We start from the raw sequence: 26,509 nt of genomic DNA on the forward strand, positions 1-26,509 counted from the left end.
CATTCATTTTGTTTTGAGGCTGATGCTGATGGTTGGCACACAACGCATGGGTGGCTTGGTGGTTGGGGATGACGGTTAGGCACTTGCCTTGTAATAAAGATAATGGAATAGAAGAACAAGTTGGTCAAAAACCCAACTACAAAAATTGACCCTCAATCTGTCGTTGTGATGGTGTGCTCACGTTGCATTTGAGCCGCAATTCTCTATCATATGTAAGGGAGCCAAGCTGACAGTTAGGAAGGTTTCGGCCGATTTATACCGACATCGCCGACCCGCTCTCGAAAAATCTCCAAACCACCACTTTTTCCCCGACCAGGCCGCCATGACGTGACGTTGCGACGGAGGGGAACAATGTCCAAATCCTGGCAGTCCACGCTACGGCTGCCCAAGTCAAGTTTCCCGTAAGGATCTTCTGTTTGCCCACCGTTCCCCCCCCAAAATCAATTTGCTCAGTTTTTCGTCTTGCCATTCAGAAACCGGCCGCGACTCCACGAACGGAAGCAGTACATCCTGCGATGCACCGATGATTTTTACGAGTGGCAGGCGGCCAATCGCCCTGCCGACAACGAGTTCCTCCTTCACGACGGGCCCCCCTACGCCAATGGCGAGCTTCACGCTGGCCACGCGCTGAACAAGATCCTCAAGGACATGATTAACCGGGTCAAGGTCCAGCAAGGTGCGCTTGACGCTGCTTGGGAATACCCGTCATGCGACACGTTACTGACCGGTTGTGGGTGGGGTGTAAACTACAGGTCGCCGCGTCAAGTACGTACCAGGATGGGACTGCCATGGTCTCCCGATCGAGATGAAGGTTGTCGAGGCTGCCGAGGGCGGTAAGAAGATGTCGCCGGGGGGTATCCGAAAAGCTGCCCGCAAGCTCGCCTCCTCGACGGTCAAGGCCCAGATGAACAGCTTCAAGTCGTATGCCGTTATGGCCGACTGGGAAAATAGGTGGACGACGATGGACACCGAGTTTGAGATCAGGCAGCTGCGGCTGTTCCAGAAGATGGCTCGGAGGGGGCTCATCTACCGGAAACATAAACCTGTGTATTGGTCGCCGTCATCGGCTACTGCGCTGGCTGAGGCTGAGCTGGAGTACAATGAGGCCCATGTGTCAAAGTCGGCGTGGGTTAGATTACCCATTGTCAATGGGTGGCAGGAGGTGATTTCTGGGCTGGAGGGGGTGGATAAGGATGCAAAGCTCTATGCGGTGATCTGGACGACGACACCCTGGACGCTTCCTGCAAATCAGGCGATCGCGGTGCGCGATGATATGACTTACTCTATCGTCAGGTTTGCCGATTACGAGGGGCTTCACCTTGTGAGCATACCAGAGGGAAGCGCAGGTGGAGATCTCCCCGAGCTATCCGAAGTGCTGGGCGAGGTCCAGGGCTCTGAGCTGACGAGGCTGAGGTATCTCAACCCTCTTCTGGATGATTTGACTGCTCTGGAAGGCCGTCCCATCATCCATGCCCCCTTCGTGAGAGGCGATTCAGGAACGGGTATGGTGCACTGTGCCCCAGGTCATGGTTTTGACGATTACCTGGCCTGCGAAACTCTGGGAATCCCAGCAGTTTCACACGTGGACAATGAGGGTCGCTTCACCGATAAGGCTTACCCCAGGAACCCTGATTTACTCGGGGGAATTCCCGTCCTGGAAGGCGGTAGTGACGCCGTGTTGGACTTGCTTGGCAACGAAAATGGGTACATTCTCAAGGTCAAATATTACAAGCACAAGTACCCATATGACTGGCGGACGAAGAAGCCCATCATCATCCGCGCCACAGCTCAGTGGTTTGCCGATGTGGGGAGCATCAAGGAGCAAGCCCTGGCTGCGCTTGAGGAGGTGCGTTTTGTGCCCGAGACTGGAAAGAACAGACTCGAGGCTTTTGTCAAGGGCCGGAGCGAATGGTGTATTTCGCGTCAACGATCCTGGGGTGTGCCCATCCCGGCTCTGTATGATGCGAATGGCAATGCGGTCGTGACTGATGAGAGTATTGACCACATCATCTCTGTGATCAGGGAAAGGAAGATTGATGCCTGGTGGTTTGATGATGCCCATGACCCTGCGTGGTTACCGGAGTCACTGCGCGATCGGGCGGCTGAGTTCCGCCGTGGTCAAGACACCATGGACGTCTGGTTTGACAGTGGTAGCAGCTGGACCCAGACGGACAAGCAAGCTGATGTGTACCTCGAGGGTAGTGATCAACATCGCGGGTGGTTCCAGTCGTCTCTTCTGACCCGGGTTGCTGCCATGGTCGCTCAGGACGCTCCAGGAGGGTCATCAACTACCAATACTCTTGGTCTTTCACCTTTCAAAACACTCATCACTCACGGATTTACACTGGATAAGGACGGCAAGAAGATGTCCAAGTCTCTCGGGAACATCATCTCTGCCAATGAGGTTATGGACGGCTCGCTTCTTTTTGAGCCACCCCAGCCTGGTCAACCACAAGGCAGAAAGAACCGCGAACCAGAAGCGCTGGGCCCGGATGCTCTGCGCCTTTGGATTGCAACCAGTGACTACACAGGCGATATCATTTTAGGCAAGCCAGTCCTCCGGACTGTCCATCAAGTCCTGCTCAAGTACCGCACCATCATCAAGATGTTCACCGGAAGCATGCAGCCTGATGCCCGCACAGCCCCCTTAACAGTGGCCGATCACATTGCGTTGATCCAGCTCAAGGATGTCATGCAAGAAGTCGGCAAGTACTACGACAACTACGAGTTCAACAAGGCGCAAGCGGCCCTCAGCCGCTGGGTTGTCAATGACGTGTCGGCTTTCTACCTGGAGACACTCAAGGACAGACTATACTGCGGTGACTCTGGCGGCGTTTTGGAGCCCATCTTCAACGGCCTGTTGAGAATGCTGGCGCCCGTCACGCCCGTGCTTGTCGAAGAGGCATGGGAGTACCGCCCTCAGTGGATGAAGGATGATGCTTCTCTTGTTCACCCTCTCAAGCAGCTTTATGACGCCCCGCTTATTGAACCTGTTAGACTTAGTTACGATGAGAAGACCATCCGGGAGAGCATCCCTGCTATTATGGCTGCGCATGGCGCCATCAAGGCTGCTTCGGAGCGGGCGAGATTGGACAAGGTGCTCGGCTCGTCGCTGGGGTGCTCGGTTGTGTTGGTGTCTCATGCTGAGGGTGGGTTGGCTGTTTTGGAACGGTTCAAGGATGAGCTGGATGCCATGTTTGTGGTTTCGGCGGTGGATATTGTTCAATCTAACGGAGGCGAGACGCCCAAGGAGGTTGAGGGGGCGGAGTGGAAGTATAGTGAGGTGTTTGAGGTCAGTGGGAAGGCTCATACGGCGTATGTTCTGCCTCCGAAGCAGCATAAATGTCCCCGGTGCTGGAGGTATGTTGCGCCGGTGGAGGATGCGCTTTGCGGAAGGTGTGGGGAGGTTGTTGAGGCGCGGGCTGGTGAGGCTGCCAAAGAGGTGTAAATAGATGAAATACCCATTCTCTTGAAGAGCCACAGGAATTGTAAGATATGTACAATACATCACTTGACCGCACAACCCTGACTTCTGAACGGGGAGCTTGAGCTTAGACCCCAGACTCGAGCTGCCGCCGGCAAATCGTCCCCATCGATAAGACCCTTGGCAGCCAATTGTGGGGCACAACTTTTTCTTATCGAACCTTTCTTCGATGCAGTTTCTCGAAAATTGTTTGCAGGCATTCACTTTTCAACAGCTTCGCGCGCGCAGACATTCCCAAGTGTTGCGACAGTACCACGTCGCCAATTGATTTAATTTACAGACAGTCATGGATATCCTCAAAATCCTCTCCCGAGGCACAAAGCCAAACCCGAAAAACCAAACCGCAAAGGGTTCAGCCGCCGCAGTCGCAGCCACAGCAAAGCTCCCCTCCGCCGGCGCGGTCCCCCACCCGCAGCTCTTCAACGACCCGGTGTCTTCCTCCTCGAGGGGGAAGAAGAGGAAGAGGAAGAATAAGAGTGGTGATAAAGATGCTGAAGATGACGGGCCGGAAAACGACGACGAGGACGACCTAAGCGACGTCAACTTTTTCGCGCCGCCCAAGCCCAGGACTGAGGCTGTTCAGCAACACAATGAAGAGGATGGAGAAGACCAAAAGAAAAAGAAGAACAAAAAGCGCAAGGTCAAGACGCTGGACGAGGACGAATGCAAGCAGATTTTGAGGTCGCACAGGTTAAAATTTACGTTGCTGTCCGAGTCGGTTGGTGGTGTTGCTGAGTTGGAGGCGCGGGCGGTAGGGGAGAAGAAGGAGAAGAAGAAAAAGTCGAAGGAGGGAGGGGAGGAAGAGGGCAAGGAAAAGGGGCCCAAAAAGGGAAAACTTGCGCAACTCTGGCCCCAGCCTTTGACTGCGTTTGGGCAGCTGAAGTATGATTATGGGATCAATCAGACTTTGGCAGATAATATTACACGACAGGGGTTTAAAGTCCCCACGGAAGTGCAGATGGGCGCGCTGCCGCTTTTGTTGCAGCCGGGGACGGCGCTGGGGGATAAGGAGATGGAGAAGGGGGTGGACTTTTTGGCTGTTGCGCCGACGGGGAGCGGGAAGACGATTACGTTTTTGATTCCGGCTATTGAGGGGGTTTTGAAGGCTAGGGGGGAGGTGAATGAGGGGGGAGAGGTCAAGAATGAACTGAGGGCGATTGTGGTTGCGCCTACGAGGGAGTTGGCGAGTCAGATTGTGAATGAGGGGAGAAAGTTGGCTATTGGGACGGGGGTGAGGGTTGTGTTGATGAAGAGGGGGTTGAGATTGCAGGCAGAGGGTAGAGCGGAGAAGGCTGAGGAGGATAGTGACTCTGAGAATGAAGAGGAGAAGCCAGAGGAGGCAGAGCACGTCCAGGGCGAGGATGAGGAAGACAAGGAAGACAGTGACGAGGAGGATGGCGACGACAAGAAGAAAGATCAGAAAGAAAAACCTCTGGCGAGAGTCGACATCCTCGTTACCACCCCGAAAATCCTCCTCAACTTTCTGTCTGACGACGGCAAGCTCACCAACTCCAAGAGAACCCTCCCCACAGTCCGAAGCCTCATCCTCGACGAAGCCGACGTCCTCCTCGACCCCATCTTCCGCAAGCAAACCATGGCCATCTGGAAGTCTTGCGTTCACCCCGACGTAGCCCTGACCTGCTGGTCAGCAACAATGGCCTCTAACATCGAGGCCTTGGTGACAAAACACCTCTCCAAACGCGCCAAACACTTCAACATCTCCCGCCCTCTCATTCGTCTGGTAGTCGGCCTCAAAGACACCGCCGTTCCCAACGTAACCCACAAGCTGATTTACACCGCCACCGAGCAAGGCAAGCTCCTGGCACTCCGACAACTCCTCCACCCAGCCTCCTCTTCCGACTCCGGCCCCCCATTGCGCCCCCCATTTATAGTGTTTACCCAAACTATTGACCGCGCCAAGGCCCTGCATAAAGAACTGCAATTCGACATCCCCCTCGAAGCGGGCGGGCAGGCCCGAATCGCAGTTCTTCACTCCTCGCTGAGTGACCAGATCCGCTCCAAAATCATGACAAAGTTCCGGACGGGTGAAGTCTGGGTTTTGATCACGACCGACGTCCTCGCCCGGGGCGTGGATTTTGCAGGTGTGAACGGTGTAGTTAACTATGACGTCCCTACTTCAGCGGCGGGGTATGTTCACCGTGCCGGGCGGACTGGTCGTGCTGGGAGGGAGGGTGGTGTAGCTGTTACTTTTTACACAAAGGAGGATATCCCGTTTGTGAAGTCGGTGGCGAACGTCATTGCTGCGAGTGAAAAGCAGGCTGGTAAGGCGGGCAGTGGGGAGGAGTCGGTCAAGAAGTGGCTTTTGGATGCGCTGCCCAAGGTTGCGAAGGAGGATAAGAGGAAGTTGAAGGTGAGGGGTGTCGAGGCGAGGAGGGCTGGAGGAAAAGAGGCGAGTATTACTACGCAGAGCAGCTGGGAGAGGAGGAAGGAGAATAATAAACGGCAGGCGATTGAGGCGAGTAAGAAGAGGAAGAGGATGGCGTTGCAGGCGGAGAAGCAAGGTGGTGGAAAGAAGAAGGATGATGATGGGGAGGAATGGGGTGGGTTGGATGATTAGTTCGTTGTTGTTACCAGAAGTAAATACCCTTTTGTTGTAGAATTATCAAAACGGACGCGCTGGTTGTAGAGAATTAATCTGTGTACTGTTCAAAGCCTATCCATATCTACACCCCAAAACTACCCCTAAATTACCCCTTATTCAACTGCTACCCCCTCTTCCCAGGATAATACCCCTCCGGCAAAAACAACCACGTCTCCGGCCTAAAAATCACCTCAAAACCAACCCCCCCATACGTGCCCACCGCACAACTCAAATCATGATACCCCTCCAACCCCGTCACGGGCAAATCAGTCGAGTCACCCTCCTCGTGCAAATTCCACCTCCCAGCCTGCAGCCCGTTCCTCGTAAAGAAAATCTCCGTCTCCATCCTCCCTGCCACCGCGGTAAAAGTCATACCGATACCATACCTCTCCCCCACTCTAAACGGTCCCGTAAAGTCCTTGCCTCCCCACCGGTCATTGATGAACTTGTGGCCGTCATCACCGTGAACAGCCAACGACCCGCGGTGCCAGCCAGGCTGCCGGAAGGATGGGTAAGGGAGGGCGGTGAACCCCAGACTGAGACAAATCTCGTGGGGGTTGGCGGCCGAAGTGATGGCGACTTCGTAGTAGATTGTCTTCTCTGGGGTGGGGGAGGTGAAGGGAGAGTGGGTTTTTACTGTGTAGAGGGGGGGATAGCCGATGATGCTGGGTTTGGTGTTAGCACTGATTAAAAGAGTTGAGTGATGATAACGGCAAAACAAAACATACCAAGAATCAGTGGCGTTCCTGTCTGTCTGACCGGCCCAAATGCCGTGCTCTTTGAACTGGAGGGTTCCCTTGAACACATCGGGGACCATCAGACGGGGGTTGTGGTTGTTTTGAGCCTCCAGGGAGTGGTGGTCGAGGTCAATGGGCGGGGAAAGGGGGTGCTGACGGCACCATGCCTCGCCTGCTTCGGCTTCGGCCTCGGTGGCGTTGGTTGCGTGGGAGGAGTCATACGCCGCGAAGAAAGCAGGAGGGGGTGGAAAGAGAGAGGTGTCGGGGACGACTGACTCCCAGTCGTGCTTGGTCTCCTGGGGTTTAGATGCTGCGGGAATGGGAGGAGCGCTGGGAGGGGGAATGGAGGCGTAGTCATTACGCGGGAGAGGAGGACCAGGAGGGGGGGCGTAGTCGTTGCTAGCTCCGTGAGACGGTGGAGGCCCGGGAGGAGGAGCAAAGTCGTCACCAGCTCCGTGGGAATGGGGCGGCGGTGGTCCCAGGGGAGGTGCGTAGTCATTCCCGGTTCCGTGAGAAGGGGGTGGTCCGGGAGGAGGCGCATAGCTCTCTACGGCCGGCCGGGTATGAGAAGGAGGCGGCCCCGGAGGAGGGGCATAGTCGTTGGCTGGTAACTCAGCTGGTGCATTAGAGTTGTGGACTGAGTCGGGAAGCTCAACGGGCATGGTGTGAGGTGTAGCTTGTGTCTGGCTGTACAGATTATTGGAATTCCAGGATGCTGGAGGTTGAACAGCAGAGAGGGGGCTAGGAGGCGGCGGCTGGTTATATTGCTGCTGATGCTGATGCTGCTGGGGCTGTGCCTGGTGTGATGCCGAAGCGCTTGCTTTTGGCTCAGGTGCATACGTTGGCTGCTGAGGCGCCTGCCCTGGGGCTGGTCGTGGGGGAAGATCATCCCCATCATAGAGGTTCTTTTTGCTGCCGAAACACATTTTGGCTGGTTTTAGATTCTGTTTTGTTTCCTTTTGGTGAGATGTTGTAAGCGCACACGTTTTAAAGCGACTGGATGTTGGATGGTTGCCCAGCCACGAAGCACCTCAGCCAACGGGTGATAGACAAAGGTCAGTGAATGCCTTGCCTTTCAAATTCCAAAACCTATAGCAACAGAACGACCGGCTTTAATGTCCTTCTTGCGGCATCAGATGATGAGTGATGGATTAGGACACGGAGGGACCAACTGACACGCGCTGGATAGAGAACCTTTTGGGGTGCGCAGCCACTGCCAAGATGGCGCTAGCCACCTGCGTAACCAGGCTTGATAACAGCACAAGAACCCTCCAATTCCCCAAGACAGTCGCTACCTGCCCCACATTGCACCACCTGGATAATGACGTTGCTGCCAGACGAACTTACAATCTGTGGCGTTTAGCTACAGAACGTTTGAGTGGGGGACTGTACCCAGTCAATATTTGGAAACTGGCGAGGCCAGTCCAATCTTGCTCGAAGTCTCCTGGTGACGTGGAAAGTAAGTTTGGCTTGGCGTTCCTGGCGCACTTTCAGAGCCGATGTCCGATGACTACCGGACCAATATAGGCCTTCCGTCGGCCCGATCGGATTGTGGATCTCGGCGAAGAGTTGACGATGAATAAGGGCAAGTATGTACGCCTGGGAAACATAACTTTATATGATGTGGCTCAGACCGAACGCATTGTGTAAGGATAAGGTCCCGGTATTGCCCTTAATATCTTCAATGCTCGATATGTTATCACAGATAGTGAAAATCAAAGTTGAGAATTTCTGAGGACAAATAAAAATGTCTAAAACTGCGTTTATTAACATCAAGTTATCTTCAAAGTATCACACAAATCAAACAAGTCAAATTTAAAGGCCTATTTGACATAAAATAAAAAATTTAACGGTATATTTGAAATGATTCAAATTGAATTAAGTAAGCTAAATACTTTTAAATCATATCACTAATTACTACCCAATAACTATATCTACTACTGACATATACCTGTTCAAATGGGTTCTTGTAGGGTCTATTTTACAGTAGCTTACTGCTGTAATGTAACAAACTCCTATCCAGAACCTCTGAAAGAGATACTGGTTAAAGGCACTTTTAAATAATCCTGGTTCGGTAAAGCCAAACAGTGTACGACAAATGGCTTGTCTTAATCACAACAGTCTAATGTCACAGACCAACTATATAGTGAAATGGTGAGAAAACACACAAATACAACCAAGACACCACAAATACACCCTCAACAGGTCCCTGAATGAATACACCTGCGTGACAGTGGCTTGTCACAGACCAACCATATAGCAAGGCAGGGTGGAGACTGCAGCAGGCCGTGAGGGCCAATTAGGTAAGATGCAACGGCGGGGCTGCAGGACAGCGGGACGCTCACCTCTTGGCAGAGCCGAGCCGGCTCAGTGGGCTCAGCAACTGAGCCATGGTAGCCAGGTACAGAGGTACCTGGAAGGTTGAGGTCTATATATACAGAGGAACTGGCTGGTGTAGACAGACATTTCCGCAGTATGCAATACAAGTCACAATCGTTGGTATCTAGACTGTTGTGATTGAGACAAGCCATTGTTGTGCACTGTTTAGCTGCATCGAACCAGGATTGTTCAGAAGCGCCTTCGACTAGTATCCCTTTCAGAGTTCTGGATAGGGGTTCGTCACATGTTGTAAAAGAATGACTTGGCAACAAGGCGAGTGGTGGAGGAGGTCGTTCGGGCGTAGGGCGCCACACGCGTCGCCCCCTTGTTGAATGGAGTCGAGCGAGTGTGAAGAGTCAGATGAATCAAGCCTATCCGGATCTTTCTGTTGGACATCATCATATCCGTAAGCGTGTGGGCGCTGTATGTCATGATCTCGGGGCAAAGACCTTCCAGCTCCAAGGTCTTGTCAAACCAGCCAGGTGTGTCCCACTGCGGTGCAATGACTCTAGTTGTATATCCTCTTCGTCCTCCTTGATGAACACGAGCTATTAACCAGGTTATGTTGCTCTTTTCTGCCCCCGAGTACCATCAGCATTGTTTCCGCTTCTCAATGCCAAGAAAGATGAACGCTGGTATTCGAGATGGACATCGAGGTGGCCTGCACGATCAAGCCCTGTAGAGCACTGTACTAGTTCCCTAGATTTAACTCGGGGAACGTGAGGCCTGACTTGCCACAGCGATGAAGCTTGTTGTTGACCTGCTCGCTGTAGTAATTGTCAGGAAGTAGGCTAGCCCCTGCTCCAGCTCCCGCATAGACCTGCGCGAAGACCGCGGCCATGCGATCGGTATGAGCAGTGATGCGCAAGAAGATGTAGTTGATGTTCAATTTGACCAGTCTGTGGATCAGCCAGTTGTATGTAAGGCCGTGATGCTCACTACCTGGCTCCATCCAGCTATCACGCAATAAGTCATTCAGGTCTCGACCCTGCGGTGCTGCATCGGCGATGTGAATGAGGCACCGGGTTTGTTGCTGCCAGGAACTTTTGGTGGCCCTCTGTATGGCGCCAAGAACATCTTCGGGATAGTCGTCTCCTCTAGTTGCGGTCAAGGTGTTAAGAAAGACCAAGACTTCCTCAACGGAAGTTGTAAAGTCTTGAAACTGGATATGGGGTTTGTCCCGGTGATCTTTGTACCCAACCACAGCAATACGTAAGGTGGTTTCGTCAAAGAATAATCTTTTGACCTCAGCTACGGTACTCTTGATTTGTTGTTTGACGGCGTCGAGATATGCTTTCAGAGGATGCGTGGTATCGACGAGAAATAGCAGGTCGGTTCAGCAGGCTGCCTTGAAGATCCCCTTCGTGTTGCGTGGTGGTAATGCAGCGTTTGCTCTGTCTACCGCTTCTAGGAACTGACGTATTCGAACTGTAGAGCTGACGGCAGATGCTGTTGAAATGGTACTGCGAGGGCCGACTCTGAAGCAGAGCCCTCCACAGACGACCCAACGCAAACAAAGCTCATCTGCGAAGGTGTTGATATCACAGATTCCGAGGGAGTTAAAATTCCAGATTGAGTAGGAGTCGACCTGTCTGATTGTAAAGATAGTGTACTTCTCGTAGGCACAGAACGCAAAAAAGCATTGACGATGGCAGTTATTTCAGCGCGCGAGGCTCTGGAGCGAGAGATGGACTCCATGATTGCTAGAGACTACTGTACGGTTGCCGGAGAGAACGTCTGAGAAGGGGAGCATCGCCTTGCTTATATATGTGTATTAGCGGGCAAAAATTTCGAGTGAGATAAGCACTTTGTGTTTAACTACTATCATCTCCTTTGATAGGTGTTTAGGAAATCTTTAACCGCCACTTTAAAGGGGAATGTTGTGGAGTCGGTTGGATGGTGAAAGAACCGGTCGAACTTTGGGGTCTATTTACACGCAATAGCCATTACCCATTAACCACCACTACCATCACACAGGTGTGTACTTCTCACTGCGGAATGGTGGAGCGGTGCCTAATACGGCCGAGACAGACCATGTGAGAGATGTGGTAACAGCCTCCGGTAGGTGGCCGTTTGCTCCGGTCGAGCCCCAGGTTACGAGAGGAATGAGTGAACAAAAAGACTTAGTGTGCTGACACCTCCAAATCACAACCTCCAATTACGAAGTTTAAGGGCAGATGGTGGAGGTGAAAGATCCCAACCGAGCCAAAATTCCTCAACAGTTCTGTAGGTACTCTTAGCTCATGATATTCTGCAGCCGGGCCAAAAAGACACATCTCGGATGGTGGGATTCAAATGGGATAGTAAGTCATACGCAATAGGTAGTCGTTGGTGATCAGACTCGCAGAGCAACACTCAAAATCCACCCGATGCTTGAGGCAAATGAAAGACTCAGATTGCCTTACTATCAACCTAGCTGGGCAACAGCTGGCCCAAAATCCAGCCACACCATCGCACATGCCATCTGAAAACCGAACAGCAACCCCAATCATCCCCAAATACCTGACGCCGAAAAGCCTCGACCCATTTTACAAAGTTCAATGGCATCAAAATGCCCCCAGACGCCCTTGACTCCCCCCACCAACCCTTCGATGATAACTCCTCAAGCCTATCTACGTCCCCCACGCACTCGTATCCTCTGCATTCGGATAAAAAAACGCCACCACGCTGATGATAACGTAAGTCGCCAGCAGCAGAGCCCCCTCAAGGTAATTACTCCTCCCATCCAACACCAAAAAGTTAGTGATAAACGCCGAGACAAACAAGCAAACGGTCTCAAAGAGCGTAAAATACAACGTCATGGGTTTGTCCATGATCCAGCCGATAATCACAATCAGCGGCGTGATGAAGAGGGCGATCTGAATCGAGCTGCCCACGGCCACGCCGATGGCCAAATCCATCTTGTTCTTCATGGCAACGGTGATAGCAGTGACGTGCTCGGCTGCGTTGCCAACGATGGGCAGAATGATGAGACCAATGAAGATTTCGCCGATGCTGCTGGTCTTGACAAGACCGTTGATTGAGTCGACCATGAACTCGGCACAAACAGCTACAAGAGCGGTCGATACGAGCAGCAAGATGACTGCGCTCCGACGGGAGAGCTCTTCAACATTTTCCTCGGCATCAGCCACAGCGCCGTTCGGGACGGCGGCCAGAGGAATCTGAGAGGGCATCATCGCGCCGGGAGGGCGGCCGAACTGGTTTAGGCGGTCGGGCAGCGAGTTCGTACGACGAATTCCATAACGAACACGAGGCACTGGACCAGAGGGTACGGCCGGCATCGAGAAATCAGTGGGACTGGTAAATACTGTGGGCGCAAGGCTGCGAGCGACAGGTCGCAGTGTCCCACGAAGTCCCTGGAACGGACTGCTTCGGGTCTGAACGACTTCACTCATGCCCTCAACATTCGGGGTCAATTGTGACATGGCGAAATCGACTCTCCGAGGCTCGCCAGGTGAGAGGGGAGCCTTAATCCCAACAGCTGCTTCCTCGTCAATGGGTTGGTCCATGAATTCTTGGGAGCCGTTTCTCCGTGACTTGCGGTGCTTGTGATGTTTGCGATGCTTCTTGTGTCTCCGGTAACGATCGCGCTTCTTGTGACGAGGTGGCTTTTCATCTTCAATGGCATCCTCGTGCGCCTCAAAGACCCCGGTTCCAGGCTTGGAAATACGGTTCCTTGCGGTCTCCTCAGAAGGCTGTCCCTCGCTCGTAGTACCGAAAGAGGGACTTCTAGTAGGGGTTCGCGTGCGAGTAGTGCTGTGGCCTTCACTCGTGTCGACTGAAATGATGCTGGACTTGCGATGGCGCTTGATAGCTCGTCTCATTCTCTTGCCAACAGTTTCTCGTGATGAATCAGAGTCGGAAGAATCTGAGTCACTCGACGAGCTGCTCTCTGAACTTGACGAGTCCAACCAGTTGGCGACCGGTCCAGGTGTTGCCTCCTCATCAATGATGTGCTGTGGTGTCGACTCGTACATGTATGAATGTGACAGAAGTTGAAAGAGGAGATATATGATATACACCAACAGAAGAATCTACGATGATTAGTCTCGATCGCGACCAAATCCCGAACGGCTCTACTTACCACACTAGTACCACGGCTGATCTTGAGAGATTGGGCATCTGCTAGGTTCGAGTCGTTAAACGAAGCATGGAATGCAGTCTGTACACAATCAGTATGTGTCCACAAACCTCTCTGGTAATTCCACACTTACTGGCAACACCAAGCTGATCACACTCAAACTCAATAGACAAGCACTCATCTGGGTGACGGTGCTGTTGTAGATCTGTTCCCGGAAGCGAAGACCGCCAAGGAAGAACGACATGCCCAGAATCAGTAACAAGTTGGCCAAGATAGACCCAAGAAGAGAGGCCTGAACGATACGGAATTCATCCTGTTTTTGGTTAGAAATGTGTCAAACCGGCTGCACGGTAACACGTACCTTGACCAAAGCAATGCTGTTCAACGATGAAGGTGGTTAGCAATAACGTGAACACAGATTGAGGCAAAGTTCAGGAGGTTGGTGCCGCCAGGCTTGCATCACTAAACAGGGGTTAAGGTACATACATGCTGTGCATCGTGTTAGTGAACCGTTTGATAACTAGCTGACAGGCACGCCAAGACATGTATGACTTACAAGATGATTAGCTCTACCGCATTACCAAAAGTAATGTTCAGCAATGCGCCAAGGGAGTCGCCGAGCTTGCGCGCTACGGCTTCGGTAGCAAAGCTCAAGAGACCAGCAAGAGGTATGATGGCGACGGCATTCATGCCAAAAATGATGCCCCGAGAAATGCCCGGGACTTGCTCGACGGCGATGCCGATGGGGACAAAAACCAGCAAAAGGTTCAGTTTGGAATGGAACAAGACAAATTTGATAGTGCGCAGTATCCTACTGGGGATGCTGTCCTTGGTTCCAGGTTCCCGCTGTGGTTGAGAGTCTTCGTGTGGGTGTTTCCCATCACCCGCTTCGCCTAGGACAGGCCCCGGCTGCTCGGGCTGCGATGATGTACCGGGCATGGGCGTTCCGCAACAACCATCTTCTGTCGTGTCGGCACCACCAGGGGCCGGCGGCGTTGGCATGGTGCCGCCGGGGTTGGCAGACATGGCTGATGCTCCATGCTGGCTGTTGGACTGTGTGGGCTCCAGGATGGATGGATTGCTGATGGGAATCTGGTTTGAATTGATCTGTTTGGAAGGGTGATTCGCGGGTTTGCTTCTTATCCACGAGTTAATTCTATCCGTGTACCAAGATTTATCAGAGGTGGGTTCCTTCATCGAGGAAGGTGGGTGTTGATGAAGAATGATAAGAAGTATCAAGGTATCTTTTAAGTTCGACGGATCGATTAGGAAGATGGAAGTGGCAGGGAAATGGCTGTGAGCCTTGATGGGGAAACGTGTTGAAGTACGCAAGTAATAGCAGAAAGGAGAGAGTGGCATGTGGCGGGCCACGTCCTGCAAAAACGTTGGAGGGGGGACAATGGGGGTCCAGTTGGGATGGCCCTGCCAAGGGCACGGGTGATCGGCAAGCCTGCCACTCCCGCTTTGGCCTTAGCTCAAGCTCCCCAGGATAACAAGCTTCGGGCCCACCCTCCTACGTCATCTCGCTCTTTATTTTGTAGCGACCTCTAGAACCTCGTACTTCTCGAGAGAATGTCTCACAGTAAACAGCAATCTACGAGGAAACAAAGGCCCCGGGAACCCGCCCAGTGGATTTCAACACTTCAAAATATGCAAAAAAAAAAAAAAAAAAAAAGCCGATAAAATCAGCCCGAAGCATCACAAGGTGGGTTTCCTGTACGCCAGTCATCTGAACACACGCAATACGTATACAAGCGGCAACACCAATGTTGACAGGGCAGCTGACAGAGTGCAGTTGAGAGAGTGGGAAGGTAGCCAACAGTAATGAGACGACACACGTCAATGCAACTTGTCTATGTGATGCTTTCTGCAAAACAAATAGGTTTATAAACTAAATCTGTGTACAAAAATAAAGCCACTTCGGCAGTTGGAGCGGCGCCAAGAAGGCCAAGCAGGAACCAGAAAGCTTGACCGCACCGCTCTCGACCTCCGAAATCTTCTGAGGCCAGCAACATCTTGATGAGATGAGTGCTGAGCGTCAACCTCCCGCCATGACATAAGATAACGAAACATGGAGTGATGTAATTCTCACTCCCATCTTGTTCAGAGCGTGAACTCGGAATTGCGCTCTGTATTTCTGAATAAACAACATCTACAACCACGTGGCTTCTTTCTCTGCTTTTGCTTATTCATTTGGCCTGGCCACCTCCCATCTTTGACGAATTTCACCAGCTTCGCAAATGTCCACTCGGCGGCGACCATAAAACCGAAACGAGCCAACTAGGTTCTTCCATCTGCTATCCATTGGCGACCAGAAATCCCCAAGCTGGTACCATCTGGTTATCTTGACGGTGCAGCTCTCGCTGAGAATAGATCCTTCTGATGACTGTGTGGGGTCGGAATCATCTGCATATGCGATCTCCACCTGGAAATCAGTGAAGCAGATGGGACACGATGTAGTATTGCGATCAGCACCTGAAAATGGCGGGAATAGGATAATCCAGACGCTTTCTAGTAATGGTCGATCGGGTCGAGTACTCGCATATGAGATGGCACGGACGAATATCATATCTGCTCTCCATCACACGCATGAAAAGCCTCATTTCTCTTTCGTTCCCATACTTCGTCGATTGCGTTAAAATGCTTGTACCCTTTACGTAAAGCTCATCGTTGATGATCTTTGCTTCCCAGGCCTAGGTTTCTTCGATCCTGTGTGGTCTGTGCAGCACTCCCGACACATTGGCTACCTCTAGGTTCAAGACCTTCACATCCGGCACATGCGACTTGCCATAGAAGTGACGATTCATAACGAGCCGATTCAAGTTGGAATTCAGATTATATCCACCCAGAGACCATAAACCAAAGGTCGTCAAAGAAACCTGACCGAACGGTGACATATATCTGATATCAGGCCGGTTGGAAATTGGGCAATAGTAAGGAGTCTTCCAGTCATACCCCCATCGGTGGGGCCTCATGCAGACAAAGCACAGCTAGAGGGGAGGACAATCTTGTTCAATCCATCCAAGAAGTGTAATTCTAGCTTCGCCGGTCAAAAGCTCTGCGGGTGACTGTGGGAGGTAACTGCAATAAAAATACTGGCAGGTCAAGACGAATGAGACGACGGATTCAGGAGGGAGATTCTCTAGAATCATGTAGATGAGTTCTGCGGATAGTTCAAAACCGGGCGGAGACACCAGGGTTTGCCCTCTCCATAGGCGTGACGGAAGAAGTCGTCGAAAGGAAGTGACCGGGGCCATGATGAATCCAAGCAACCACTGCAAATGGGTGAAGAGAATGTCCAGAGAGTGAATGTGGTGCAAAAAACTGTTCATAGGGGCCAAGGCGTTATCAGTGCAAATAGGATGGCCCTAAAGAAGCCACAAAGCCCTTGTTTCTATCAAAGTTTCACTGAGCAAATGCTTATTTCGAGATCACGCGGAGTGCTGCCAGCTGCCATCTCCTCGAGGGCGAAATTCTCAAGCTGCCGATGCAGGTATACACAAGTTGGTGGTGATAGCCCCAAGAACGATGCCTCATCCAACAAGACGAAAGACTGCGGTCTAATCTATTCTAGATATTGTTTTCTGCCGTAACCTAATAAGAATGAGCATCTAACCTTTTCCCGGGCCTTCAAGTACCACTTCGATATGTTCCAACATAAGGTATACACATCTCAGATTTTAAGGCACGTGCCAAAAGACATTAAAGACAACTTCAGCATTCTTGTTAATACCTCATCGAAACCGATAGAGACCCATCTAGAGATTTCATGGACGCATCACCAAATATCTGTTTGCGGTTTGTTCTCTAGAAACGGCCATGATCTGTCATGGCAATAAACACGGACGAACTGAGAATCCAGATTCTACGCCAGAACACCTTGACTTCACTTCGGTGTCCCGATCTCTAGCATGCACATAAATGAATCGTCGCAAGTATATATGCTCATCCATAGGTAGAGAAGATTTCTTATACACGCTCTAAAAGGTGGTATCCATCCCCTCTCCATCCACATAAACCCCTCTACTCCCCCTTCTTCTCCCTTTCCTCCCCCGTAACCCCCCCAACAGCAGCATTACTCCCCCCCACCACCACATTCCTCAGATTCCCAAAACTTAACACCTCACTAATCCTCCCCGTCCCCGCCATCAGCATGACCAACCTCTCCACTCCACACCCCCAACCCCCTGTCGGCGGCAGCCCGCTCGCCAGCGCATAGCAAAAACTCTCATCCACCTCCACCTTCTGCCCCTCCTCCACATCCTTCTGCCTGATCTGCTCCGCAAACTTCTCCCTCTGGGCAAACGGATCGTTCTCCTCCTCGTACATGTTCGCCAGCTCCTTCCCCTTGACAAAAAGCTCTGTCCTTGCCGAGACGTGCTGGTTCGTCTTGGGGCAGAGGAAGGATTTGGAAAGGGGGGACATGACGACGGGGTGGTGGGTGATGAACAAGGGGGTGGTGAGGGACAGGGGTTCAATGTACCGCTCGGCCAGCTTGTCGAGGAGTTTGGGGAGGGGGAAGTGGTCTTGGCCCTCAAAAGGGGGGACCGAGTTTGAGTTGAGAAGCGAAAAAAGGTCCGAGTGGGCGGAGGGGGTGGTCAAGTCGGGGAAGGTGAACCCCAACTTGTCTTGGAGGGTGGGGATGAATTCTGCTTGTTGAAAGGGTTGTTGGTAGATGGACAGGTCGGAGATTTCGGGGAGTGAGGACAAGGTGCCATTGGAGATGAGCTTAGCGCAGTGCTCGGCAACGCCGCGGATGAGATCTTGGGTGATGGTGATGAGGTCCTGGAGGTTTGCGTAGGCGTGGTAGAACTCGCAGATGGTGAACTCTGGGTTGTGGGTTTGGTCGATGCCCTCGTTGCGGAACGCCGGGCCGAGCTCAAACACGCGGTCTACACCTCCGACGACGAGACGCTTGAGCCACAGCTCAGGGGCAATGCGGAGAGTGACATCTTTGCTCACTGCTTCAGCATGCATGGTGAATGGCCTGGCCACGGCACCGCCAGCATTGCCAGAGAGGATAGGAGTCTGAAACTCAAGGAAGTTGCGCTCGTGAAAGAAGTCTCGGAGATAGCGAGTAATGTAGGACCGCAGACGAAGGGTATCTACGGTTCTACGGTTGGCCAGCATGTCAATATGACGATGCAGGGTATCTTCAACCTTCTCCGGCCGGGGCACCAAGCTCGGCGTCAAAACTTCAGGAAGCTGGGTGGCTTGGATGGAGAGCTCGCCTGTCTTGGTTCGCGTGGCCTTGCCCGTGACAGCTATTCAATGGCAACACAACAGGCGTCAGCATGCATGGCCACGCTTTCTACCCAAGATGGATATACACAGTTCACAAAGATGGGACGCACAAATGATATCACCCCTGTTCAGCAACCGGGCTAAATTCTTCAAACCAGAACCAGTCGTACCATCGACCAGCTTCCCCAGGTTACATAGTCCTTGAACATTCTCAAACTCGCTCCTCATATCAATAAAGACGAGTTTCGACCCGGCACGACGGACAGACTCGACCCGTCCTCGCAAGGTGACCTCCTCTTCCGCCACAACGCCCTGCTGAATGTCCTGATACTTGGCCCGGAAGTCGGGGACGCGCATAATCTCACCACCATCATTTCGGATACGGGGATACTTGAGGACACCAGCCTGCTCCAGTTCCTGCTGCCGAGCAAGGTGGAAGGAGCAACGCTGCGACAGCTGAGCGCGGCGGAGGTGCGGGAACGCCGCCGCGTGAGGGACTGGTACCCGGGCGTACGGCCGCAGGAACTGGAGACTCGGTGATGGTCTCATCGCATCATTTCTATTGAGTGTCTGTCAGCTGTTGTCCTGACAAGAAAATCCAGACAGAAGACAGGTAACAGTGGAAGAATGTCAGAAAATTGGCATTTGTGATCAACCACGCCGAAGCGTGTCAGTCGCAACGGTTCTAAGGTTTATGCAGGTTCATCATATTGCTATAAAATCCAAGGGGCAGAAAAAATCCATACTTACAATTTACCTGTTTCACACCAACAAACCGGGAACTCTGCTTGTTCCCAACGACGCTGATGTTGTTGTCCAAAAGCAAAAGGAAAAGACCGCTTCCTCAAAAATATTTTCTGGAGCTCCCATGGTTTTAACACATGCCGCACCCCTCCACCAGAGCTGAGCTCTAACCAATCACCTCTCTCTCTGATAGGAACCCTCCACGCTTATCTAAAGAACCAACTCTTGGCATGACGAAGTGTTGGAACCCGCAAGCCAGCCAGCAGCCGCATCGGTTTTTTTGTTTGCCAGAAACCAACATCCATGCAAGCCTCTTGAACCCTCCTCTTTTGACATTCCCATATCGTGATACCATCAACCGACCCCTTCTCCTTCTTAACCCCATAACAACCAACCCCCAAATACCACCCAAAATGTTCGGATTCGGCCAACCCAAGCTCTCCTCCGAGGAGAAGATTGCCGCCGTCGAGAACGAGATCAAGGTCATGACCGAGATGCAGACCCGGTATTTACCAGCCCCCCCTAGTATTTCCCCATCCCCCCCTTTTACTGACCATGTTTCTGCATATAGCATGGCCAAGATCTGCTCCCAAAAGTGCCTCGACTCTACATACCGGGAAGGCGAGCTCTCCAAGGGCGAGGCCTCGTGCCTCGACCGGTGCAGCGCCAAGTTCTTCGAGGCGCACACCACCATCTCGGAGCAACTCCAAAAGGAGCAGGCCGCCAAGGGTGGCATGATGGGGCGGTAAATAGTAGGAGAAGGAAAAGGGAGCTTGTAAGAGTATGGAGGTCGTCGACAGCATAAAAATATTTGGCGAGGGGGATTAGAGCTTATGGGAATGGGATACCACTTATGAATGCCGTTTCAATGAGGAGAGCAGGATTTTCGTAAACGTAGGAGTGTACATTATGACCGAATGGATGGATTACTAGGGGTTGGTTGGGTCCGGCGTGTCCAGATTATAGAGGGGTTCTTGCGCTGTTGCTTTTCAATAATGACATCGCTTCTCTGTCTGTTTGGTTTCTGTAAAGGTTTCCTTTGATGAATTTCAATGGATGCTAGGTATGCTATCGAGGGTTCAAACCTTTCCCCATAAACGCCGTTTCAGTGGCTCAATGCTGTGCTCCCAAACTCCTGGCTGCCTGCCCAAAAAAGACATTTATACAAGTCATCCCAAAATTCGACACTCCCCAAATACCCTTGTCCCCATCACCCGGACCTTGCTCTAGTGATATTCGGCCCCGAACCAATACCCGTCAGCGTTCGAACAAGACAATGCGCCCAACTCTCCGTTTCTAATGCAGCCTTGAGCTCTTCCGCCCTGCGCTCAAGATCCTCGACCTGCGCTTCAAACTGCGCCACCCCATCCTCAACCTCATTCACCTTCCCGACCAGCGCGCTAATCTCATATTCGAGCTTGGCAACCAAGACCTCAACGTCCTTGACGGCTTCGGTCAGGCGTCCCCTCTCTTCTGCCACCAGCTCCCCACTGCTATGCCTTATTCGTGCGTAGGCCTCGCTGACGGCATGATAGAGAGTTTGAAGCTCCGCCTGCTGAGCGCCATACGTTGTATTCAAAATGTCAACCCCTGACAGTTTTCCTGTAACCCAATTGGCGAGGTCTTTCTGTATTTCTTGGAGCCGGTGGTATAAGCTGTAAGCCAGCTCCGCTTGAGACTGCAAAAATGCCGTCGTTGCTGGGTCCACGCCAGCGTCCGATGGGGGCAGATCGGCCAGGCTGATGATCTCGTGCCAGCCAAGAACTGCCTCTTCAGCTTCGCTAAAAGACAAACGGCGGGGATAACGGGCGTCATTTAGTGGTCGTTGTAGAGCCTCAATGGTTGTGAAGCTGTGTCTTCGCTGAAGGAATGATAATGGCAGATCTGAGCTCCCTTGAGCACCGAGAAATTGCTGGGGCTGAGCGTCCAGATCACCTGCCTCTGAAGCCGCGGCCGAAAATGTATTCTCTAGTACATCTTTGCGTATCTCGGCTAGCGCTTCTTTTTCCTCTGCTGCTCTGAGCAGTTCTTGGGATGATGTCGATTCAGCCCTGACACCTGTAGGATGCGTCTCACTCCCTTCTGCACTGCCGTTCAAACCAGATGGCCCTGTTTCGCCAAAATCTCGTTCCTTTGGAGCCCCGTTCGCATACTCCTCCGGTTTGACCTTCCAGCTGAATGCTTTGCCAACTGCAACCGGGCTCGTCACCGCGGCAGACGAGTGAGCTAACGTCGCTATACTGGGGCTGGAATATCCACTGATGGCCGTGTCCGGGCTTTCGTCCTTGGAGGGCCTGCTGGCATGGCCCCTCAAACCACCTCCAACAGCATCTCTGATTCGACCCAAACCTGATCGAGCATCGCTCACTTTTCCAGCAACACCCTTGAAAATTCCCTTTCGTAGAGCATCCCTGTCGCCGGGATTGTGACTTTCGGCTGTGATGGGGGCTGAGTTTGTAACAGGAGGTGGTGCGTATATGGCGGGGGAATCTTCCCTCTTCTTGGCCTCTAGCTCATCCTCCACTGGCGCAGACTGAGTTCTTCTGCTTCCAGACTGAGGTACAATAGTTTCCTCTCGTAAATCTTTGCCAAATGCAGAGCCCGGAGCAGTCTCTTGCTGTGTTCTCCTTGGCTTTCCATGCCAAAGCCATTTTGGTCTTTCACCGTAGGCCAAGTTGATGAATTTTCCCAAGTCGACCGTCTCGATATCACCAATATTGGCTTTATCTTTGCCTCCCACCATGCCAATGACAAGCTCGCCGCGTTTGCCACCAATTTCAGCGACCGTAGATTTGACCGCCCTGTGAACACCCCAACCACCATCTCCCGCGGCTGCCTTGGCTGTGGCACTGTGCAGCTTGAGCAACGTCTGGCGGTCTAGACGTCTTGTCCTCTCTATCTTGACAGATTTTTGAAAGGTCCCAATGCCCTTTTTGGTGCTTTCAAGGTCAAAAACATCCTTGGCCACTGGTGCGCCAGAGTAACTGAGCCGATTCCTCGCTCCCATCAGCGTGCCGAGCATCGCTGCCACTGTTGTAGGACCCAAAATGCCGTCTGTCGGTTCGGTGTTGAAGTACTCGGAGCCAATTTCGGTCCACCAATTGTTGATTGCGGTTTCCGTCACGTCACAGAGTAGCCCATCCACGTATTCCGCATCCAGCATGCCAAAGATGTGAAGTGCCATCTGGCACATCCTAACCAGCTCCAGAACGGCCTGAGCAAAAGGTATCTTCTCGTTCGTTTTGTATAGTTGCAGAAATTTGGCCTGCGTAGCGGGTGTTGGATCTGTGAGGGTGAGTCCTGATCTCCCTGAGCACCCTAGCCGCTTGAGATTCTCGTTCACAATGAACACTTGGCGATGCTTCTGAATGTCTCCGTCGGGCACCGCAATCACAGTAAGGGCGGAAGGAAAGCTACTGAGGTTGGTGACCATGAGCTCTCCAATGTCTGTTCCCTTTGGTCGGGCATGGTAGTGTTGGATAGCGCTAAAGTATAAGCGTAATCTCGGCGACCAATCCTTCTCTTCTCCTGGTATCTCCAGAACCCCGACGACGACCGAATGCTTTGGATCAGCTGTGTAGGTCGCAATGACGAGGGCGGGTGATTGGCGTGAGCAAGCCCATTGTTCGACGAGGTATAGTTCGTAACCAGGGAGGACATATTTGCGCGTAATAACTGTCACTGTTGGATCGCCTTCGAGAAATCTACAGGCGCAAGCAGAAGCAACACATCAGCAAGCAAGATCGTTAACAAGTGGTGGTTTGTGGAGCTCACTTGAAAGCTATAGGGTCCGGAAGCACGACTCGTCGGCGATTTGATGCAGGTGTAAGCGCAAGGGCAGCCTCCACTTTGGCGGCTGCGGCACCGTCTGGTGTCTCTGGCACCGCGGGCCTGGCATTCTTGTTGGAAGTTGTTCTCGCCAGCGTGATATCTTCTTCGCGATGTGCCCTGCCGTTGAGTGAGGCGGCAGGAGGAAAGGGTATCCGGATAGACATGGCGTGATACGGCGGTACGGCCGTTTTAAGATCAGGACCTAGGCGGCTTGTCACAGCTGGCACAACCGCCAATATCCATGTCAAACATGGAACCAGCACAAGCTACAAGAGCTCCATCGTGGGGCCGCCTGGGGCGGTGAGGCGTTCCTCCACCCCGGAGTTTGGTGGAGAGCTTCGGTATCCGTATGCAAGCAGCCGATCGTTTGGTGAGAATGGGGCTGGCGTTTTTGGTGTCGTTCAGTCAGGATAGGGGCGAAGTGGAATCGATTGCGTGTTGAGGGACTTGCAATGATTCGAGCGAGACCTCCTGGCTGTAGAGTTGGTGATACCTTCTCTTCTCCGTCGTTGGCATGTGATATCCGTAGAAACGAGGCAACCAAACTTGCAGCTGAGACCAGCTGAGACCTTGCTGCTTGCAGTGTTCCAGCTTTTGGATGCTGTTCCCAAGAAGCCAAGAAGGGAAGTTCCAGGTTGCCAAACACACCCCACCACACCCACCCGCTGCACTCCCCTGCCTCGCTGTGGACAAAATAACTGGCACTGCAAAAGCACTGAACCGCCTGTGCCTCAAAGGATATTTGATAGGTCTTAAGAATTGTTAATAGGCCTTAAAATCTAGTTTATAGACCTTAAGAAATAGCTAAAAGGCCTATTTTGTATTTTAAAAGTTGTAAATGGATAGTCATTGTCCATATTGCTGACTTGCAGTGCCAGTTATATTGTCCACATAATGCCTGCCACTTCAGGTAGTTCCTGGCCACCACATAGCGCTCGGACCAGCACCGCCAGCGGGGTGGACGTCACCTGGGCGGGCAGCCCCAATCCACGGCTCACGCCACTGCAGCTGCATAGAGCGGGAAGGCGTTCAATGATTACAGATATTACGATTGATCTGGGTTATTTTATCCCGAACATCCACCGCCAGAAAGCCAACGATACATATTTCAACCGCCTCTAGTTCACCTTACTGTGCCTCAATCCTTTATCAATTTGAACAAGGGTCATAGTCTCCAGGTGACGCCGTATCCCTAACCGGACTTGCGCTCTCGTCATTCCCACCCGAATCAAGCAGTCAGGCTTGCAACTGTAGTTGACAGAGCCAGACACAAGCCATTCGCGGCGGCGGACGACCATGGCGTCTGAGAAGCCCAAGCTGGAGGCGCTCGAAGAAGAATATGCAAAGATCAACAAACTCCCTAGACTCACGAAAGCGGTGGAGCATGTCGACAAGATCATCGAGTTGCTCAGTGCTGCTCGTGAGCAGGTAGCTTCAGGTAAGCCGAGGTTCACGCTGGCAATGAGATACGGACGAGGTAGGTATATATGCTCAGGTACTGAACAAGCACACCTCTAGCTCCCGAATCCCATACAGCCATCACCATCACAAAACTTCAGAATCCCGTGAAGAGCGCATTCGAGGCAGTAAACGATGGGCTTAAAGGGGCAGCTGCCGCCAATAAGAAGATGGGAAAGGCTCTGGATAAGTCCTTTCCTCTGAAGCCTCTCCCAACAGACCACGATGCCATGGCAGACCACGTGTCTCTGATAAACAGGGCAATCGCCATGCACTTGCTTAGAGAAGGCCAGTTTAAAGTGGCGTCGACATTCATCGATGAGGTTCAGTCAACGACGAAGCGAGAGAATCCGGAATATTTAGACGAGCGTATGGACGACGGCAACTACGACGAAGCTGCGTCGACAACGTCGAGCGAGGCCTACGACCTTTCATCCCTCCACTCACAAGAGCTTCAAGAGAGCTTTGCCGGGATGTACTACATTTTACAAGAGCTAAAAGCTAGGAACCTGATGCCTGCTATTACGTGGGCGAGGAAAAACTCGGTCGAGCTGGAGGCACGAGGGAGCAATCTTGAGTTTGAACTAAGCAGGCTGCAGTTTGTTTGGCTGTTCAAAGGGCCTTCCGTCAACGGACTACCCGATGACGAGAACAATGGCCAGCGGGGTGCTCTCCAGTATGCTCGGTCAAACTTTGGCCGTTTCCAAGCACGCCATCTCAACGAGATCAACCAGCTGGCATGCTCCATGGCATTTGCGCCCAACATCGCCGAGTCCCCGTACAGACAACTGTTTGCGATTGATACTGCCTTCAGTGATGTTGCTTCCTCATTTACCCGCGAATTCTGCAGTTTGTTAGGCCTCTCGGCTGAATCCCCACTCTACCTAGCCGCCACCGCAGGCGCGTTGGCTCTCCCACAGCTGATGAAGTACACGCAAAAGACTCTCGCCAAGGGTACAGAATGGACAACCTCCAACGAGATGGCCTTCGAGACACCGCTTCCCGAGAGTATGCTCTACCACAGTATTTTTGTCTGTCCAGTCTCGAAGGAACAAACGACAGACGCCAACCCACCCATGATGATACCCTGCGGACACGTTTTGGCCAAGGAGACGCTTCAGAAGCTGTGTAAGGGGGCCAGGTTCAAGTGTCCATATTGTCCGTCGGAAGGTATACTGAAGGACGCGCGGCAAATCATTCTCTAGGGCGATGGTGTAGTCAGGACAGCGATGGTTGTTTTCATAGCGACAATGAATGTTTTTACAAAAAAAAGTTCGTGTTAATGTTTGTCGACAGTAGCACCCTCACCACAAAACAAATGGTAGACGAAAGTAGCTTAACCCATATTGCACTAAGAAACATGCCTTGAAGGATAATCATCAGGCCTTCGAGGATAGTTAATAGGCCTTTGAAGATATTCAAAAGGCCTATTGATTTACGTTTGAGGCATGGTTTATAGGATAATATCGGTTAACTTACTTCTACGCCGATTATTTGTAGTAATTGGAAAAAAGTGTCTACAAGTCATTGGCAACCTGGAAAGAATTTATTGAAAAAAAGCAAAAGAGTTGGGGTCTGCCTCCGGTCTCGAACCCAGGAGTTGTGACCTTAATCTCTGTTAGGTGGGTATGGCTGCAGTTGGTATTTCAGGCATCCCCTCATACCACTGGGCCATTCCACCCCTCCCCAGGCGTCCCCAGGTGGAAACACTTCTCGAACTCGACCTTTATAACCCTCGAAGAGAAGAGCGAGCTAGGGAGGAGCAAAGGGCAGGAGGGTTAGGGAAGGAGATGCGGGAAGGGGCAAGAGGAAGGGGCGAGAGGAAGGGGCGAGATGGAAGAAGCAAGAGGGAAGGAGCAAAAGAGCAGGGAAGGCACGAGGGAGAAGAGTAACTTAATTCCTGATGCCAGACCCAGCAATTCCCATCTATCATGTCTCATAACTAACTA

At 52.1% G+C, this 26,509-nt stretch overlaps 8 protein-coding genes across 8 annotated transcripts; 4 read left to right on the plus strand and 4 right to left on the minus strand.

Annotated features, from left to right (window-relative positions):
- Positions 1–351: 351 nt before the first annotated feature.
- Positions 352–3,542, plus strand: ISM1 (isoleucine-tRNA ligase; the record flags this gene model as incomplete). Its single annotated transcript, XM_062884551.1, has 3 exons — positions 352–401; positions 474–676; positions 753–3,542. The coding sequence occupies 3 exons, from the start codon at positions 352–354 to the stop codon at positions 3,446–3,448; spliced, it is 2,949 nt and encodes a 982-aa protein (XP_062747393.1). The 3' UTR covers positions 3,449–3,542.
- Positions 3,543–3,770: 228 nt separating this feature from the next.
- ROK1 (RNA-dependent ATPase rok1) lies at positions 3,771–6,062 on the plus strand (the record flags this gene model as incomplete). The annotated part of the gene is made up of 1 exon (XM_062884552.1): positions 3,771–6,062. The coding sequence occupies one exon, from the start codon at positions 3,771–3,773 to the stop codon at positions 6,060–6,062; it is 2,292 nt and encodes a 763-aa protein (XP_062747394.1).
- A 65-nt stretch (positions 6,063–6,127) lies between these two features.
- QC762_101690 (uncharacterized protein) lies at positions 6,128–8,620 on the minus strand. The gene is made up of 2 exons (XM_062884553.1): positions 6,815–8,620; positions 6,128–6,751 (listed from the first exon to the last, which is right to left on the minus strand). Exons 1-2 carry the CDS (start codon positions 7,747–7,749, stop codon positions 6,211–6,213), a joined length of 1,476 nt encoding a protein of 491 aa, XP_062747395.1. The 5' UTR covers positions 7,750–8,620; the 3' UTR covers positions 6,128–6,210.
- Positions 8,621–11,556: 2,936 nt separating this feature from the next.
- On the minus strand, positions 11,557–14,893 carry QC762_101710 (uncharacterized protein). Its single transcript, XM_062884554.1, has 5 exons — positions 13,840–14,893; positions 13,645–13,660; positions 13,417–13,596; positions 13,287–13,364; positions 11,557–13,236 (listed from the first exon to the last, which is right to left on the minus strand). The coding sequence occupies exons 1-5, from the start codon at positions 14,640–14,642 to the stop codon at positions 11,815–11,817; spliced, it is 2,499 nt and encodes an 832-aa protein (XP_062747396.1). The 5' UTR covers positions 14,643–14,893; the 3' UTR covers positions 11,557–11,814.
- A 2,413-nt stretch (positions 14,894–17,306) lies between these two features.
- On the minus strand, positions 17,307–19,076 carry MSK1 (mitochondrial lysine-tRNA synthetase; the record flags this gene model as incomplete). Its single annotated transcript, XM_062884555.1, has 2 exons — positions 17,307–18,547; positions 18,638–19,076. 2 exons carry the CDS (start codon positions 19,074–19,076, stop codon positions 17,307–17,309), a joined length of 1,680 nt encoding a protein of 559 aa, XP_062747397.1.
- A 216-nt stretch (positions 19,077–19,292) lies between these two features.
- Positions 19,293–20,243, plus strand: TIM10 (protein transporter tim10). Its single transcript, XM_062884556.1, has 2 exons — positions 19,293–19,776; positions 19,843–20,243. The coding sequence occupies exons 1-2, from the start codon at positions 19,502–19,504 to the stop codon at positions 20,018–20,020; spliced, it is 453 nt and encodes a 150-aa protein (XP_062747398.1). The 5' UTR covers positions 19,293–19,501; the 3' UTR covers positions 20,021–20,243.
- Positions 20,244–20,481: 238 nt separating this feature from the next.
- Positions 20,482–23,934, minus strand: QC762_101740 (uncharacterized protein; the record flags this gene model as incomplete). The annotated part of the gene is made up of 2 exons (XM_062884557.1): positions 23,046–23,934; positions 20,482–22,975 (listed from the first exon to the last, which is right to left on the minus strand). Exons 1-2 carry the CDS (start codon positions 23,264–23,266, stop codon positions 20,482–20,484), a joined length of 2,715 nt encoding a protein of 904 aa, XP_062747399.1. The 5' UTR covers positions 23,267–23,934.
- On the plus strand, positions 23,900–25,905 carry QC762_101750 (uncharacterized protein). Its single transcript, XM_062884558.1, has 2 exons — positions 23,900–24,540; positions 24,621–25,905. Exons 1-2 carry the CDS (start codon positions 24,399–24,401, stop codon positions 25,763–25,765), a joined length of 1,287 nt encoding a protein of 428 aa, XP_062747400.1. The 5' UTR covers positions 23,900–24,398; the 3' UTR covers positions 25,766–25,905.
- Positions 25,906–26,509: the final 604 nt, after the last annotated feature.

The sequence above is a fragment of the Podospora pseudocomata genome (genome assembly GCF_035222375.1).
Source record: "Podospora pseudocomata strain CBS 415.72m chromosome 1 map unlocalized CBS415.72m_1.2, whole genome shotgun sequence".
In the NCBI taxonomy this organism is placed as follows: domain Eukaryota; kingdom Fungi; phylum Ascomycota; class Sordariomycetes; order Sordariales; family Podosporaceae; genus Podospora; species Podospora pseudocomata.